This window comes from Pithys albifrons, chromosome 4 (assembly GCF_047495875.1).
Source record: "Pithys albifrons albifrons isolate INPA30051 chromosome 4, PitAlb_v1, whole genome shotgun sequence".
NCBI lineage: Eukaryota > Metazoa > Chordata > Aves > Passeriformes > Thamnophilidae > Pithys > Pithys albifrons.
In genome coordinates, this window is record NC_092461.1 from 44,956,024 (window position 1) to 44,974,162 (window position 18,139).

The following is an 18,139-nucleotide window of genomic DNA, read 5'->3' on the forward strand; positions in this document are numbered from 1 at the left end:
TTCTTAATTTTAAAATTTCCCTACAGTAGCCTATTAATTAATAATTATCACTGTGATGGGATTGATATGTGTTGACCTAGAAAGTCAGAGATACCTAATGAACATGGAAAGAAAGTGGAGATGAAGCTGGTTAGATTAGCTATCGTTTCCTCCCATCCTACCACTTGCTGCTTAAGAGAAACCACCAAACCCCACCTTGCTACAACCTTCTTTCAGGTCATTGAGGAGACAATATAGTCTCCATTCAGTCTCCATTTTTTACCAGACTAAACAATCATTCTCTCATACTCTCCTCATAAGACTTTTGCTCTAGACCCTTCTCTGGCTCCTTTCTCTGGATGTGTTCCAGAACTTTAATGTCTTTCTTGTAGTGAGGAGCCCAAAACTAAACACAAGATTCGATATGCAGCCTCACCAGTGCTGAGTACAGGGGGACAATCACTTCCCTGGTTCTGCTGGTCACACTATATCTTATATAAGCCAGGATGCCATTGGCCTTTTTGGCCACCTGGGCACACTGCTGGCTCATGTTCAGCTGCTGTCAACCAAGCACCACCAGGTCCATACAAGCCTGCAGTGTTGCCTGGAGTTGTTGTGACCCAAGTGCAGGCCCATTTACCCAACCTGTCCCTATGGCTCTTCAGAGGCTTCCTACCCTCCAGTAGATCAACAGTCCTGGCCAATATAATGTCACCTGGAAACTGGCTAAGGGTGCCCTCAATGCCTTCATCCAGATTGTTGATAAAGATATTAAACAGAACTGGCCCCAGTATTGAGTCCCGGGGAACACCAGTTTTGACCAACCACCAACTGCATGTAACTTCAACTACCACAACTCTCTGGGCTCATCCATCCAGCCAGTGTTTTACTCAGAATGCACCTGACCAACCCATGAACCATCAGTTTCTTCAAAGAAATGCTTGGAAAATAGCATCAAAGGCATTACTAAAGTTCACTTACATAGCATCCACAGCCTTTCCTTCATCCACTGAGTCACCTTATCATAGGAGACCAGGTTAGTCAAGCAGGATCTGCCTTTTCTAAGCCTATATGGCTAGGCCTGATACCCTGGTTGTCCTGCACATGCTTCATAATGGCATTCAAGATGACCTGCTCAGTAACCTGCTCTGGCACCAAGGTCAGGCTGACAGGGCTATACTTCCCTGGATCCTCCTTCTGTCACTTCTTTTAGCTGGGCATCACATTGCTACCTCCAGTCAACTGAGACATCCCAAGTTAGCCAGGACTGCTGGCAGATTATTGAAAGTGGCTCAGGGAGCACTTAGATGAGTCTCATTCAGCCTTAGAGACTTGTGTATGCCTAAGTGGTGTAGCAGCTTGCTGACCATTTCCCCTTGAAGTCCCCTTGGGGACATCAGTCTGCTCCTCATCCCTGACTTCCAACTCAGCAGGCAGGGTACCAAGAGACATAGCTCCCTTCATGCTGTGCCTGAAAATATTGGTTTGCAATATTGATTTTGCAATATTGGTTTGTGATATTCCACAGTCCCTTGCGTCCAGAATACTGTTGCCATGGTTATTTTAGCACAGTATGCACTGTGCTGTAAACCATCAGCAGAAACAACAGATATGGATGATAAATGTTTGGGTTTAAAGTTTTTGAATCTGTCAGTCCTTTGATTGAAACATCTAAGGCACACAGACAATGGGTCTGTCATCCCACAGGAGTAGCAGGCTATTAAACAGGGTTGTGAATAAACATAAAAGACATCAATATTATTATTCAAAACTTATTTTCTTGAAACATCAGCCTCTGTCTACAACATTGAAAGGTTGGACAAAACCTAAAAATTTCATTTATATATAGGCTGGACATTGCTGGTTTTAATCTTGCTCATCACTCTAGGACCCCTTTCGCTGAAGTAGTTTATCACCAGTCTTTATTCCAGAGGTGTTAGCAAGGCCAGAAATTACAAACATTATCCTGTTGGAAAAAAAGAGTGAGGAAAGTTCAGCCCATAAGTTTCTGAGAGGAATGGTCTACAGGAAGGATGTAATGGGCCAAAGAATTTGTGTTTCTGTTGAGGTCTGAGTTTTTTAGAAGTCTGACCTCTAAGATGAAGTAGAACAGTGAATTTTCATCCCCAGATTTGTTGGTTGAAGGTGTTTTGCAGGTGTCCTTCAAAGAGTCACACTTGAGAGGCTGTAGATGAACTGAGTGTTTTCTAACTGATATCCATGTTTGTCTGTGTGTGATTTTTTTCTGTTGTCTAATGTCTCTTTAGTTTCAGCCATGTAATTACTGTGAGGGAATTAAGAACAGCAGATGTAGTATTTCGGGGTTTTTTTTTAACTAGAAAAGTAAAATACTGTGTTTTTTTCACCCAAAAACCTCCTCCACTAAATAAAAGGTTCCTTCAACTGGACACAAATCTGATTACAAATACCCCTTTTCACTCTACATACAGGTATTACACATGTCCTCAGGTAATTAATATAATTTTATTTTCCTATTCTGCACCTAGAACACTGAGATCCTGTATACTGAAAGAGTATCTTAGGGCCAAGAAAGTAGTCATGGATCAAAAAGTACATTTAGATAACAGGAAATTGATTCCTCCTATACAAAAGTTTTAGGTTTCTCAAAAGAAAAGTAGTTTCCTCCCCCTACAGCATCTATTATCTTGCATTCCATTATTTTATTCATCTTTTTTTACTTTTTATTTTGATGCCTGTGCTTGCTGAAATTAAAGTATATATAGAATAAACCCTATCTACCAGGGCACATTTATCTGAGCTCGGTGTAGTGTTAACATGAAAATTAACATGTTAACTTGTCAGCTCAAAGACAATTTATATATAAAGATACCTCCTATAGGGCAATCATTGGTCCTTATTATGGTGAAGGCTTTTGTTCTTTCAATGTAGACATGTAAACAGGAAACATGAATTGGGAATCTTACTGCCCTGTCTTTTACTGCAGCTTCTGAAGAGAGCTGGGAAGGTTAACTTGAACTTTGAGATCCCTGTTTTATCATAGTCTGTAGTGAGAGCTTAGAGTGAACAAACTAATAGAGAGAATGAGATAAATGTCTTTTCTTGTCTAGGATACATCTGAGTATGTGATTTTTTTTTTCTATTTTATAAGGTTTGGGGGTTTTTTCAGATTATCACTCAGGAAGAGAGATGTGACTACACTTCCCCCCCGCCCTGGAATTAATTTTAATATAATATCTTCACCCACCATTTTCTACTGACTACAGATACAAAACTCTTAGTTTGAAAATTCTGCTGTCGTATCATCTTTTGTGCAGCACTAGAGTCCAATATTAAGCTATTTTGTTGTGCCAGCATTTCTTCCTTCTCTACCTGTAGATACAAAGAACGTGGAGTATCTGGATATTTTCTGCCTTCCACTGCTGTGTTAGCTACTGATGTTGCGCAGCCTTAGTTATATTTTTTTCTGCTGAAGAATGTGGTGTGCTGGCCTTGGATGGGTGCCAAATGCCCAGTAAACTGCTATGTCACTCCCACTCCTCAGCTGAACAGGGTAGAGAAAGTATAACAAAAGGCTAGTGAGTTAAGGACAGGTAGAGATCAATCTCCAATTAACATCATGGGTAAGACTACTCAATTCATGGCAATTCATTTAATTTATTGTCAATCAGACAAAAGTAGAATAATGAGAAATAAAAAAATCTTAAAACACCTTCCCCACACCCCTTCCCCCTTCTCAGGCTCAACTTTACTCCTGACTTCTCTATGTCCTCACCTCCCAGCAGTGCAGGAGAATGGAGAATGTGAATTGTGGTCAATTCATCACATGTTGACTCTTCATCCTCCTTCTTCTTCATCCTGCTTCTTCATCCTCCTTCCTTTTCCTGCTCCTGCGTGGGAATGCACCCCCAGTAGACAATCTTCTACAAACTTCTGTAACGTGGCATTTCCACAGGCTGCATGAGTTCTTCATGTAGTTCTTCATGAGCTGCCCCAGTGTCATTCCTTCTCACGTCCTTTCCATGAGGTGCAGTCCTTCAGGAACAGGCTGCTCCAACGTGGGATCCCCACAGGGTCACAAATTTTGCCAGCAATCCTGTGCATGTGCTCCTTCCTACACAGATCCATGGGTCCTGTCAGGAACCTTCTCCAGCACAGGCTTCCCACAATGTCACAGCCTTCTTTAAGAAACATCCACCTACTCTGGTGTGGGGTACTCAACAGACTGCAGGTGGATCTCTGGTCCATCCTAGATCTCTGTGGGCTGCAGGAGCACAGCGCTGCCTTGCCATGGTCTGCAGGGGGGTCTGTGCTCTACCATCTGAAGCACTCCCTCCCCTCTTTCCTCACTGATCTTGGTCTATGGAGTGCTGTTTCTCTCATGTATTCTTACTTCTCTTTCTGGCCACAGTTGCACAGCATATTTCCCTCCATCTTAAATCTGTTATTCCAGAGTTGCTGCCACTATCGTTGGTGGGCTCAGCCATGGCCAGCAGTAGGTCTGTCCTGGAGTCAGCTGGCATTGGCTCTGTCAGACATGGGGAAGGTTCTAGCAGGTTCTCACAGAAGCCACCTATGTACAACACCTGCTACCAAAACCTTGCTATCAAAGTAGGTGATCTGGCCCAGTCAGTCTTGATGCCATCCACATCTGTTAGTCATTAGGAATTAAAACCCCAAAAATGTGATGGATGAAAACCAGTGTTTAAATCAAATTAATTTACAATATGAAGTCTGTCCTCAGAGTTTTGATTTAGTTTTGGTGGAATTTTCTGTAGGCAGAAATATAATTAGTATTATTGCTTGGGTTTTCTTTCTCTTATTGTTTTTTTTCTTTTTCTTGATTTTGGTTTTAGTTTTGTTTCTGTTAAAGTTTTAGTCATCATTAACTCTTTTTCATGTAAAATGCAATATAACCTTGTGTGATTCTACAAATACAGGACTTTATATGAAATTAACAGCAATTTCATTGATCTGCCAGAAAGGAAATGATCTTACTAGAGAGATCTTCTATTTAAAATCTGAAGGTTTAAACCATTAATTCATTACTATGTTTAAAAATGTAGGGGAATAAAATAACTATTCTTGCTATTCACCACTGTCTTTGTAAAGGAAGATTAAATCACTAAGTCTATTGTAATATTAATTTTGACTTCCAATTAGTCAAATAAGGATATTTGTGTTCTAAGTATTTATTCTGCAGGAACAACAATGAGACAATTAATTATGCCTATGAATTAAATAGAGTTGCATAACAGTCTTCTCATTGACTGTTGTAGTATTGACTGATGAAGAAAATTCAATTTTTGGAAATATTTTTAAATTTAGATTTATTTATTTTTTTAATTTAGCACCAGCTTTTGGAAAATAATTTGTGTGTCCATGTTCCTCTTATAGCATTTATTATGTGATGATTAAATTGCATATCTGGAAAGTAGAGATGTGAGGTTTAAATACACTCTGCCTGATTCAGAACAGTATTTTCCATCTCAAATCAGATTACAGTCAATGTTTGCTCTGTCTAAGGCTTGCAACTATAACTGTTGAGTAACAGCTGTGTGTATAGGGTTTCCCTTCTATCTCTACAGGCTAAGTTTCTATTGGAACTTTATTTTTATTGTACTAATTTTTAAAAAAGAATGCGCATTGCTAAACTAACAATGGAAAGAATTCTTCCAGCTTTCCCTGTTTAGAAAAAGAGATTAAATGTTTATTTTTAAAGCTTAAATTATTTTTCTACTCAAAACAAATATGAATTTTTAAAACTATGGTTTACAGGAGTGTATAAAAGCCAGGAAGCTCGGCTAATGCTCCACATATATCTCATTAAAGCACCTTCCCATACATCTGCAAGCAGGTTGAAGGAAGAAAAATGGGCTATGGATGGTTTTGTGAGTATATTTGTGCTAGAATCTTTTTTGTTTGCTTGAAATCTTTATGGTGTTTTACACCCAAAAAATCCTGAGACATATCAAATAGAATCTTGTTAGCAAGACTGATTCCTTAAAATAAATGAAAATTTTATCGTAAGATATAGGAGACCAATCTGAGGGAAAATATGGGAACAGTCATACAATTCTCAATAGGCAAAATTATAATGCGAGTTAATACAGAATTATTTGCTGTAAGTCTCTTTTAATTTTATTCTAATAGTTTTAGAAATTATAAATTTATAGTTATATTAATAAAATAACACTTTTTAGCATTGCACTAGCAATCATGTTTTACTTTTTGGTGATATTTTTAGAAATATGAAGAAAAACATGAACAGTTATATGTATGGGGAAAACAAAATAGATTACTCCAATTAAGCATTAGGCCCATTGGAGGTTCTGGGTCTGAGCTTATTCTTTAAAAGAGAGAAGAAGAGAGGACATATCTGAGAGAAGGAAAGGTGAAGGACTGGGATAAATAGAAGGAGCAACAACCCAGGTATCTGGGACGTGTTTGAACCACGAAAACGAAATGCTTTCAAAGAACACATAGTCAGAGAAAAAAGTAGATTTTTCAGAAAAGAAAGGGCCTAAAATAATTTGGATTATGATAACACACATCATGACTACACCATCTCATTTTTCCAGGAATTTGTTTTCTTGGGTTTCACCTACTGGCAAAACACTGCAGGGACACAAATCATCATCATGGCTAGGATTCGCAAACGAAAATTTGAGAAGGGCACTACCCACGCTTGCTGCAAGCGTGCTGGTGGCTAAAAAGGCTGATACGGGATAGGCAGGTCCGGTCGCAAAAGGCACAGCGGAACGTCTCCCTAGGTGACATTGGCAAGGAACAGTTCTTTCTGCGTTGTCTTTTCTCCTCAAGACTGACTCTGCGTGCATTCTCAAAGGAAGCAGCAGCGTCGTGAATGGTGTGTCTCCATGAATCCCAATTGGAGGCCAGAGTGGACCATTGGTGGCAGTCAATATGGCCAAGGCTGAGGTGTTGTTTCAGGGAGTCCTTGTATCTCTTCTTCGGGGCTCCTCTCTTGCGGCAGCCAGTGGCGAGTTCACCATAGAGCACAATCTTCGGAAGGCGGTGATCCTCCATCCTGGAGACGTGCCCTGCCCAGCGCAGCTGCGTTCTCATCAGCATGGCCTCGATACTGCTGACCCCTGCCTGTTCAAGAACAGACACATTGGTCACGTAATCAGACCAGTGGATGTTTAGGATTGAACGGAGGCAGCGCTGATGGAAGCGTTCGAGAAGCCGCAGGTGATGGCAGTGGTTGACCCATGATTCAGACCCATATAAAAGAGTAGACAGTACAATAGCTCTGTAGACACTAATCTTTGTACTTTTCTTCAGGTGTTTATTGGACTCTTAAATGGAGTTTTCCAAAGGCTCTGTATGTCTTTGCTAGCCTGTTGTCTATCTCTTTGTCAATCTTACCATCTGAGGAAATGATACTTCCCAAATAGGTGAACTGCTGGACTGACTTAAGCTCTGAATTGCCTATGGTGATGTGAGGATGATGGAAAACTTCTTGAGGTGAAGGTTGCTAGAGAACTTCCGTCTTCTTCAAGCTGACTTCCAGCCCAAAAAGCTCAGCAGCCTCTGCAAAGCAGGATGTTAAGCGCTGCAGAGCTGCTTCTGTGTGAGCAACGAGGGCGGCATCATGAGCAAAAAGCAGCTCACGGACAAGGTGATTCAGGGTCTTGGTGTGGGCCTTCAGTCGCCTTAGGTTGAATAGGCTTCCATCGGTACGATATCGGATGTAGATGCCGTTTTCTTCATCGAGGTCTGCTGTGGCTCTTTGGAGCATCATGCTGAAAAAGACTGTGAATAGAGTTGGTGCAAGAACGCAACCTTGTTTCACACCATTGGTTATTGGAAAGGGCTCAGAGAGTGCATCGCCATATCTGACTTGTCCACGCTGATCCTCATGTAGCAGGATGATCATTTTGAGGAACTTGGGGGGACATCCTAAATGTTCCAAGATCTGCCACAGGGCTTTTCTGCTCACAGTGTCGAAAGCTTTGGTGAGGTCAACGAAGGTTACATAGAGACCTTTGTTCTGTTCCCTACACTTCTCTTGTAGTTGTCTGAGAACAAACACCATATCTCTGGTGCTCCTATTGGCTCTGAAACCACACTGGCTTTCAGGTAGAAGTTCTTCTTCAATAGTGGGTACTAATCAGTTCAGAAGTATTCTTGCAAGGATTTTACCAGCAATGGAGAGCAAAGTAATACCTTGGTAATTTGAGCAGTCTGATTTTTCTCCTTTCTTCTTGTACAGGTGATGATGACTGCGTCACGGAGATATGGTGGTAGTTCCCCTTGTTCCCAGCAACACAAAACAAGCTCGTGGAATTTGGCATGGAGTCCTTGACCTCCATGCTTCCAGATTTCAGGTGGAATTCCATCAACCCCAGCTGCCTTGCTGGTTTTCACCTGTTGTATGGCCTTGAGTATCTCTCCCATAGTAGGGGCTGCATCCCATTCATATTTCTCCGGTTGTTGTGTAATGTGCTGAATTGCGGAGCCTTGGACTACACGGTTGGCACTGAAGAGAGTCTGAAAGTGCTCAGACCATTGGTTCAGGATGGAGGTTTTATCTCTTAGAAGCAGTTGACCATCTGCACTGAGTAGGGGGCTTTGAACCTGGTGTGTGGGTCCGTACACTGCTTTCAGGGCCTCATAGAATCCTCTTTGGTCACCCAAATCTGCGCATAGTTGTGTCTTTTCTGCTAGGTCGAGCCACCATTTGTTCTGGATGTCTTGAAGTTTCTGTTGGAGCTCACTGCATGCAAGACGAAAGGCAGCTTTTTTTATATGGCAAGATGGCTGAGCAAGGTGTGCTTGGTGAGCAGTTCTCTTCTTCTTCAGCAATTCCTAGATCTCTTGATTGTTCTCATCAAACCAGTCTTTGTTTTTCTTGGAGGAGAACCCTAGGGACTCTTCAGAGGACTGCAGGATGCAACTTTTAATATGTTGCCAAAGCGCTTCAGGAGAGGGATCTATGGGATTATCTTTAAGTCTAGTTTGAAGGTTTCCCTGGAAGCTGTCTCTCACTGTGGCTGTTTGAAGATTGCTGACTTGGAGCCTCCTCCTTGGAATGCCGCCTCTCTTATGTTTGGGCTTGAAGTGGAGGTTAAGTTTGCAGCGCACAAGGCAGTGGTCTGTTTGACATTCTGCACTCGGCATCACTCAAGTATGATGGACATCACTGACATTTCTCTGTTGTACTAAGATATAGTCAATGAGGTGCCAGTGCTTGGATCGAGGGTGCATCCAGGTAGTCTTCAGGCTGTCTTTCTGTTGAAAGATAGTGTTGGTGATGGTGAGCTGCCATTCTGCGCAAAACTCTAGCAGGAGGCGTCCGTTGTCGTTGCAGTTTCCAACGCCATGCTTGCCCAGGACTCCTTTCCAGGCTTCAGAATTCTTACCTACTCTGGCGTTGAAGTCACCAAGGATTATGATCTTATCATCTGCAGGAACATTTTGGGTGAGGCGGCACAGGTCTGTGTAGAATTTGTCTTTTTCCGCTGGGTCAGCTTGGAGAGTTGGGGCATATACGCTAAAAAGAACAACATGTTGCTTGTTGTGTAGAGGGAGGCGTAAGGACATAATGCGATCGGAATGACCTGTTGGCAGATTTTCAAGTTTGGAGGCAATGGAGTTTTTAATCATGAAGCCAACTCCTGAAAGGTGTCTTTTGGTTTTGGGTTTGCCTGACCAGTAGAGTGTGTAGCCAGCACCATGTTCTTTAAGGCTGCCTTCCTCATGAAGATGAACTTCACTGAGAGCAGCAATGTCAATGTTGAGCCGTGACAGTTCGTGGGCAATTAGAGCAGAACGACGCTCAGGACGTCTACTATCCCCAGTATCAAGCATGGTTCTGATGTTCCAACATGCGAGTGTTAGTTTGAGCACAACTTTGCAGGCAGGTGTATGCCTTTAAAATCTCTTTGTTTTTGTTTGACCGCATAGAAGATGCCGGTTGGCCGTGGTTATCCAACTGGGTGTGGAGATGAGCTTTGTTTAGGCCACCTTTGCTAGGCCTCTGTCCGTGTGGAGCAAGCAGTGCTGTCCCTAGAAAAGGCTGCTTGGTCATTCAGGATGCTGCTGCAAGAGACTGTCATCTCTGGGGTCAAGTCTCTAATGACCCATATCCTGAACCGCCTGCATGCAGGGTTGGGTCTGCGGCTTCCAGCTGCTTCCTATCACCTGCCATTTTCGACCCTCACCTGTCGCTACAGGGCTTTGCAATGTGGGTGAACCCTTCAAGCCTGCGCAATGGATTTTTTAGGTGAGGCACAGCGTGCGCAGAACTGGCCCCACCCTTTACTCCTAAGGTTCATCTGCCACGGCCTAGTGAGCTTGGACAGTGACAGCGAATACCTCAGGACATAGGTTTGGTTAGAGTATCCTTCTCTTAGATGGATGGCCTTACAGGGCTAAACAAGCTCCATGTGCCCAGGTTTGGGGTTGGAGTTGTCCTTCTCCTAGGATGATTGCTGGACGGCTAGCGAGCCCATCCTGCCTGTGGACACACTTTGTCTGACCCTTCAGCTGAGACCTGTCTGGCATGGGAGACCCTACCGGCAGCAGAAACCACCTCCATCATAGCTCTCAACCTCATGAGGGCACGCAAGCTTCTCCCCCGCGACAAGGGGGTGTCCCCGGAGAAGAGAGACACCAATAGGGGTATATATATGACAAAAGAAAAGAAGAGACGTACATTGAAGTGTACTCACAAATTTATGTTTTTATACTGTGTGTCACTGCTTCAATAATTATTTTTAAAAGGTGCAAAACCAAAATCAAAGCAGTAAATGGCCTGGAAAAATGACTTAACTCTCTTGGAAACTTTACATTTCATAAGCATGCTCCTGAGGTGACAAAAATATGGCAAAACCAAAGAGTTGTTTTTCAGAGTTCTAAATATACAGAAGTAGACAATTTTTAAAGGGTTTTTTAAAAAATCTTGGAATAGTTTGAAGATGCTGCTTTAGCACAAAGTAAGCAATTCACCTTAGAAAGGCACCCTTTTTTTAGTAGAAACATAGCTTCAGGTCACAGCTGAAGATATTCTGTTTTATGAGAAAGGGAAGCTTGAGGGAAAAACTTGAGGAGCCTGCCTAGGAAATACTGAATTTAAACCTAATAACTAACCTTAGTAGCAGGTATCTGTCAGTTTGTATACAGTGAATTATTTTAGACTGTACTTATTGTAATTAAGAGAGTTAATCATAGGATCACAACCATCTCCTCCCTCCCACAAGGCTTTTAGTTTATACTAGTATGTATTTCCCTTGTACCAAAGCCTTATTCAATATTCTTCTAGTTTACAGCTGTATAATTCATTAATTATTGTGGTAAGCACTGAGAAAGATCAAAAGAACTGTCAATGTGAGGACTTTTTAAATTTAGTTTAAAAGTAGTTATTAAAACCTCAATCCTTAGGATTATATTCAATATAACTTTTTCCATCTACTTTCTAAACAAATCAGAGCATTATAAAGTATATAAGAGCCTAGAAATGCTGACATTTGAACTGCCAGGAGCTTTAAGTTTTACTGTATTTTTTTTAAAAATACTGTTAAAGGTAGGTTAAGGTATCATATATGACCATAGGCTGCCATATCTAAAAGTTATGCCTTTAACAGGTAAGTCTTTTAGTTTGAACTTTTTATATAGATTTTCTAGAAAAAGAGGGTGCTTATAATGGGGATTAACAGCTAGCAGTCAAGCATATTAGGCTATAAAATAGAATAGTTGCCTTTCAAATAGATACTTGTGACTTGCAAGAGATTTTCCCCATTTAACTGAGAGCAGCTTTTGTTTACAGGTTTCTGCTGAACCTGATGGAGCAACATATGTTTTTCAAGGATTCATCCAGGGTAAAGATTATGGACAATTTGGACTTCAAAGATTAGGTATTCAAAAAATACTAATTTTTTTTCATTTCATTGTTCTGTATTCTGTTTTATTATGTCCAGTAGTTTGAGGGTATCCTCAGGGTGTTATCAGTACAGACATTTTATAGAATATTAAATACTGATATCATTAAAATGTCATTTAAGTAGTAGTTACAAAGAAGTTGTAAGGAGCTATAGATGTCTTGTACTGCTTAATATAGCTATTAATTTGTCATGTTTTTCTATGAATATGTGCAAAATGCATTTAGATTCGCATCTTAATAGCTATCTAGAGAACTCATGTTGTAAAATGCTTTGATAAACTCGTTTCTTGCTCATGGTGCTGAAACAAAATTTCAGCTAAACATTTGCTGAAAGAGGAAAACTGCTAAATATTTGCAAGTAAATATTTATATTATTCTTAAGAATAAAAAAGTCTTACTTGCTTTGTAAGTGTTTATTTGCTAAAAAATTGACATCTTGGTTCTATATAAAGAGAGCTTTGGTCACAGAGCTCTGCTAACAACATACTGTTTTGCTTTTTAAGAATAGGATTTAATTTTCCTTACTGATACTGTTTTAAGAATGGTGATATTTCTTCTTAACAAAAATTTGAATGTAGTTAATACTAAATTCTTGAAAGATAAAATACTACAGAGGATGCTTTAGAAGAGGACTTACTTTTCACTAATGTAATGGCTCTTTAGAAAGCTTATCTTGAGGTAAAATTCCTATATATGGATGGAAGTTTGTGAGTTTTTGGCAACTTAGTATTGTCCACTCTTATTTTTTTCAGTAAAATCAGGAATTGCTTTAATTCTTGAATGTGCTGAAGGCAATTTTTTCTCTTTTCACAGTTCTAAGTTAGACTAAAATGCAATGTTAGGGATCTTTATTTTCACATGCAAATTAAAAATTTTAGAAATAACTTTATCCAAAAATATTTTTTAAAAGAATACAAAAATTATTTCCTTTTATTAACTTCTAAAAATATTTGAAATTCATCTAACAAAAAATCCAGAATTCTCTTTGCAAAGTGTTTGATAGAATGTTATGAAATATTTTGTGTCTTCATTTGATTTTCAGAGGTCATTGGTGAGATTGTTTTTCTGTAATATATTGAAGATACATTATATTGGTTTATAACTTTTAGGGACAGAATAATTCACTTACATTCAAATACTATGCAAGAATCAATTGTAGTTAATATAGTCAATAATGCAGCTATAGAGAGATTTACAGTCGTTGAACAGATTTTGTTCAGTATGTTTGCCACTTCATTATTTTATGTGCAAAAAACAAAAATAACTTCTCTGAAACAAAATGTTTCGAATGCTGTTTCCACACAATTTTCCTCACAGCACAGAGAGTTGTTTGGGGTTTTTTGGTTGTTTGGGTTTTTCTTAATTTCTATGTTTCCTTTTAAGATCAAGAAAGTGAGAAAATATTATGACCTATGCAATTCTTGAAAGGTCCCATTAAGAGCTTAAAAATCATCTTTGAAGCTGTATTGTTATTCCTTTCCTCACATTTGAAGGTTGCATTACTTGTCTGTGTGTATAATGTAGATATTGTATTCCACAACCACACAGCAAATCATATGCCTATTTTCTCATCAATATCCAGCTTTAGCTCTTCAAAACTGTTCCTACATCTTTCACTCTGTGTACCAATAGAAAACCCAAGAAAATAATGAATTTTCAGTTTGCCTCTTCAGATCACTGACATTTTCCTTGTCATTATATTGGGGTTTTATACGTGTACTGTTTATTAATTACAAGAATATATAAATACAGTCACTAATATAATCAATGTGACATAGACATTATTATCAGTTTGATTTTTGTAAGACAGTACATTAATGTGTGTTGTTAGCATCCAAAACTTGAACCCATTGTTCTTCCAATATATTGCATCCACTTATTAATCAGAATATGGTATATATTTACTTTTCAGATGGTCTCAGCATACAGCTGAACACATTATGAGGACCCAATAACAAGATGTTATTTAATTCTGAAAAGTATGGAGTAGCATGTACAGGCACATATACAATATTACCTGTGTTTTCTTATTATTTTTTTAGGTCTTAACATGTCTGAGGGTTCAAATTCTTCTAATCAACCACATGGTACAAATAGTAGTTCAGTGGCCATTGCTATCCTTGTGCCTTTCTTTGCCCTTATATTTGCTGGTTTTGGCTTTTATCTTTATAAACAAAGGTAAGTACAAATTATTTATAAAGAATTCCTCTACTACTTTATGTGTTGTGATTTTGTTGCCTTCAGCCTTTGCTAGTGTAAGTAAAGTTTTCTGTAAAACCACAAAGAGTTTGCAAAATATGCAAACCTTCTTTATATCTCCATTAAGGTCTGGTGTAATGACTAAGAGATGAATTTCTTGCACTGTGCTATACTTTCATTTCTACATATTTAAAATTTTATAAATTTTTCTCTTTATGATAGTAAAATAGATGCTAGAACTTATTGGCATATTGTGAGTGATATAATTGGTACTTACAATGTGTACTTACAATAAATTGCCTATATTTTTTTTTCCTTATGTGACAGAACTGAATCATATCCTGTGGTTTCTTTTGATACCTGCTCTGTTTATTGGTATACAAGTATATGCAAGTATTATGTCATTGTGAGGTTTCATTGTGGAACTGTTTATGCATCTGAAATTATTAGTTCATATGCAATTGTGTTAAATAGCCACTAGTCTTTTCAGTTTCATTAGTCTAAGATCAACAGTTTTGTTCATGTTATCTAGACCAGTATATTTTTTTTTTAATGTGGTGTCAAGAAATCTTTTCCTGAAGCTGTAAACCTTAGATGACTAAAGAAAATTTAATCACTTTAACAACAAGACAATTTATTGTCTACTAGCTGCCAAAATGGTGATTTATATCTGATACTCTGACAGTAATACTAGTAATATACTCTACAGGATAACATTAGTTTAAAACATGTGCCATCATTTTTGAATAGTACTACTTGTTTTCAACTGCTTCAGAATATGAAAAATTACCCTGTAAATTTTTGTGTATTTGCTATTAGCTGTATGCTGTAAACACTTGTCTTTGCATTTTATATTGATGATTTACAATATAGTATGCATTTTCTATAGCAATATAGATGAAAAGTTTTTAAGGGTTTGAACTCTGACATTTAGAGTTATTTAGTTAAAAAGAAAATGTTTCAGCTATGAACTTATTCTTGGTAAACTTGTCCAGTCTCCAAAGGGAAAAGAAAACATCAGTCATCTGGATAGGGGATTATGGTGTCTACAAGATTTTGTTGTATTCTTTATTATTTATTATCTGATCTTCAAAGTGTAAAGGATAACAACTTGGATAATAGATAATGGATCCAATAACAATGGATAACCTTTTCTAAGGTAGTTAACTAAGTTTTTAGTTTCTAAGTTTCTTTTTAAATGAATCATAAACGCCTTAAACTTTGATAAAGACAGTAATAATTCTTATCACAGATATTGTTAAAAATCCCCCAACATGTTGTGTTTAGCTCCTATAATAACTGGGAGCTAAATTCTCTTTTGATTCTTAAACCACATTAAGTCAGTAAGAAAAACTGTAATTACAAATGCTCTGCCTTTTTTTTTTTCTACAGGACTGCACCTAAAACACAGTATACAGGATGCTCAGTACATGAAAATAATAATGGACAAGCTGCTTTTGAAAACCCCATGTATGACACAAATGCGAAGTCAGTGGAAGGGAAAGCGGTACGATTTGACCCCAACTTGAACACTGTTTGCACAATGGTATAATGTGGTAATGATTTGTCTTCAAAGTCTGGAAATTGACACACAACACAGTGCACACACAGTTCACTTATATTAAAAAAAAAAAAACTAAAAAAAAATTAAAGCACACTTTTAAGGATATAGTGGGTCACCTTTTCCTGAGGATGGTAGGGAAGTATGGGTTGTAGTTATTTTGTTTTGATTTTGTTTTTCATAAAGTGGATCTGAATTCTTCGTCCATGCCACGGAGATTTTTAAAAATATTGCTGCACTCCATGAGTGCTACTCACAGTTTATTTGCTTTTTTAAAAAAGGAGGTTATTCTAAAACGTAAAACATATTTGCATATATTGGAGGAGCATCCACTATCAGTATTCTGTGCTTTATAAAAACTATAATAGAGGAACTGGGTTAAAAAAAAAAAGATATAGGTAGAAAATAAGAGCTATACTTACAGGAGACAATAGGTCACTGATTTCTTTTTAACAATCATATGCTACATCTTTCTCATGAGTTTGTACCTTTTTTCCTTATTCAGGCTGTTGAGTATTTTATTTTTCTCAGAACAGTTACATTTTTAAGTCCAGGACATAGTATTTAGAAATCAACAATATAACTTACTCTTTTCATGACACAGAAGAAAAAATCATAATTTAATATTCGTATTTAATGAATTTCATTCCCTGCTTCACATTTTGCTTCATTTTCATGTTCCAAGTCAAGCTTATATTTTGTGTTTCCATTAACAATACCCACAAATGGTAATGTTTATATATTTCTTTTGTCAATCATACATCTAGACAAATTTTACAATGAAGAAGTTAATATGAACTGAGCTTTGTATGTGACTACGTTTGTTAATGTTGAAGAACATTTGAGAGTGACCATCTTACATTTTTTTCAAAAGTGGAAACATAATTTAATGATATTTCCTATTAAAAAGTGCAGTTTACAGTAACATTAGTAATGAAATACATATATCAAAGATTTTTTAATTCATATTATTAAAACTAGGCCATATCACACCAGTTTATTCCTTCAGCATTTTAACAAAATGCATGCACAAAGCATGATGAAATCCCATTGAAGCTGCTGGATTCTAAGAGACTTCAATGGACTTTGGATCAGATCTTCAAGGCAACAGGAAGTTATAATTTGAAAATACTGTGTTTTAACATCTATTTTATCTATATATTCCATAGTTTACAGATAAAAATCCTTACAGCTCATTTAAAATTGAATATATTACCATAGTGCAATGAAAAAAAAAAACAAAAATTGAGATATAGATTCATATATATATACATATATATATATATATATAAAGCCATGATTTTATTGGGGACAATCCATCCATTTTAGGGACAATTCAGATTCCACAGCCCTCAGATACAAGTTTTAGACATCCCAGAATCACTTCTAAGGAAATGTAATTTTTAATTTTACAGTTATTTCATATCATATTTATTCAGTGGGAACTCAGTAATTTATTTGATGTAGGTCATTGTCTTCCATTCATAGCATGACTCACAAATGCTGTGTGTTAGCCAGTGTGAATTATCTGTTATTGTCCCTTTCAGACATTAATGATTCTGTGAAAATCTAAACTTTTTATTACCGTAATAGAGAGTGCCTACCAAAAATCATTGTACCCAGGATTGCTGCTTGGATTTCTATAATGTTTGAAAAATTTCTTATAAACCATTTTACAACACTTTGTTTTGAATATTCATACAACTCTGTCAAACTGTATTCTACTAAAAGGATGCTGTTTTATATTTTATACCATTGGTTGTTATTTATTCTTGTTTATTCAAATGACTGCAATAACTATGATTCATTCATTAATGTTAAGGTTAATACATTTGAGATCGTTTAAAATGTTTCTTCTGCAACTGGCTACTCCTCTTATATTAATGCATACACTTTTGTAAAGAAGTATATTTTTATGAAAAAGGATTTGTAAAAGTATGATGTAAATTTTCAGTGCAATGTAAACAAAATAAAAATGGACAATTGCTTTTTTTAACTATGTTTCTTCTTTGAAAGATGCACTTTAACCTTATTTCAGTTGTGAACATGAGGGAATAACCAAATGAAGAATTCAAATTTGGTATTCCTGTGGGTCTTAAAATCACCTTACATTTTCTGAATCTCTCTGTGAATTTTAGGTGATCTTACAAAATTTAGATTACTTTCAAAATTAACTGATAAACACAATGTGCAAAACTATATTTTTAGTAAAATTAATTTTGTATTTTATATGAAGAAGCAGTTTTACACAAAAGTAGGCTTACAGTTTTCAACCCAGTGAAAAGCACAGGAAAAAAATTACTTTAAAAAAAAATTTAGAAAACTCCTTGTTCCTCAAGGTTGTAGGCAGCTGACTTTGTACATTATTTTGCTACCTTTTTGCTGAAATGTACAGGATGCACATATTAACCGGTAATACCAATACATACAGTATTTTCTGGCATTAAAAAGCCCAAGTGTTTCTTTTAATGACATTGATCTGGAAGGGGGATCTTAGTTATATTACTATAGTATTG

General features: G+C 37.4%; 1 protein-coding gene across 1 annotated transcript in view; it reads left to right on the forward strand.

The window, feature by feature from the left end:
• Positions 1-17,588, forward strand: part of CSMD3 (CUB and Sushi multiple domains 3) — a 602,810-nt gene extending 585,222 nt beyond the window's left edge. Inside the window, exons 68-71 of the mRNA XM_071553967.1 lie at positions 5,737-5,849; positions 11,750-11,837; positions 13,906-14,041; positions 15,455-17,588. Of these exons, the coding sequence (XP_071410068.1) occupies positions 5,737-5,849; positions 11,750-11,837; positions 13,906-14,041; positions 15,455-15,614 (497 nt within the window). The 3' untranslated portion in view covers positions 15,615-17,588. The remainder of the gene's footprint in view (positions 1-5,736; positions 5,850-11,749; positions 11,838-13,905; positions 14,042-15,454) is intronic.
• The last annotated feature ends 551 nt before the right edge of the window (positions 17,589-18,139 follow it).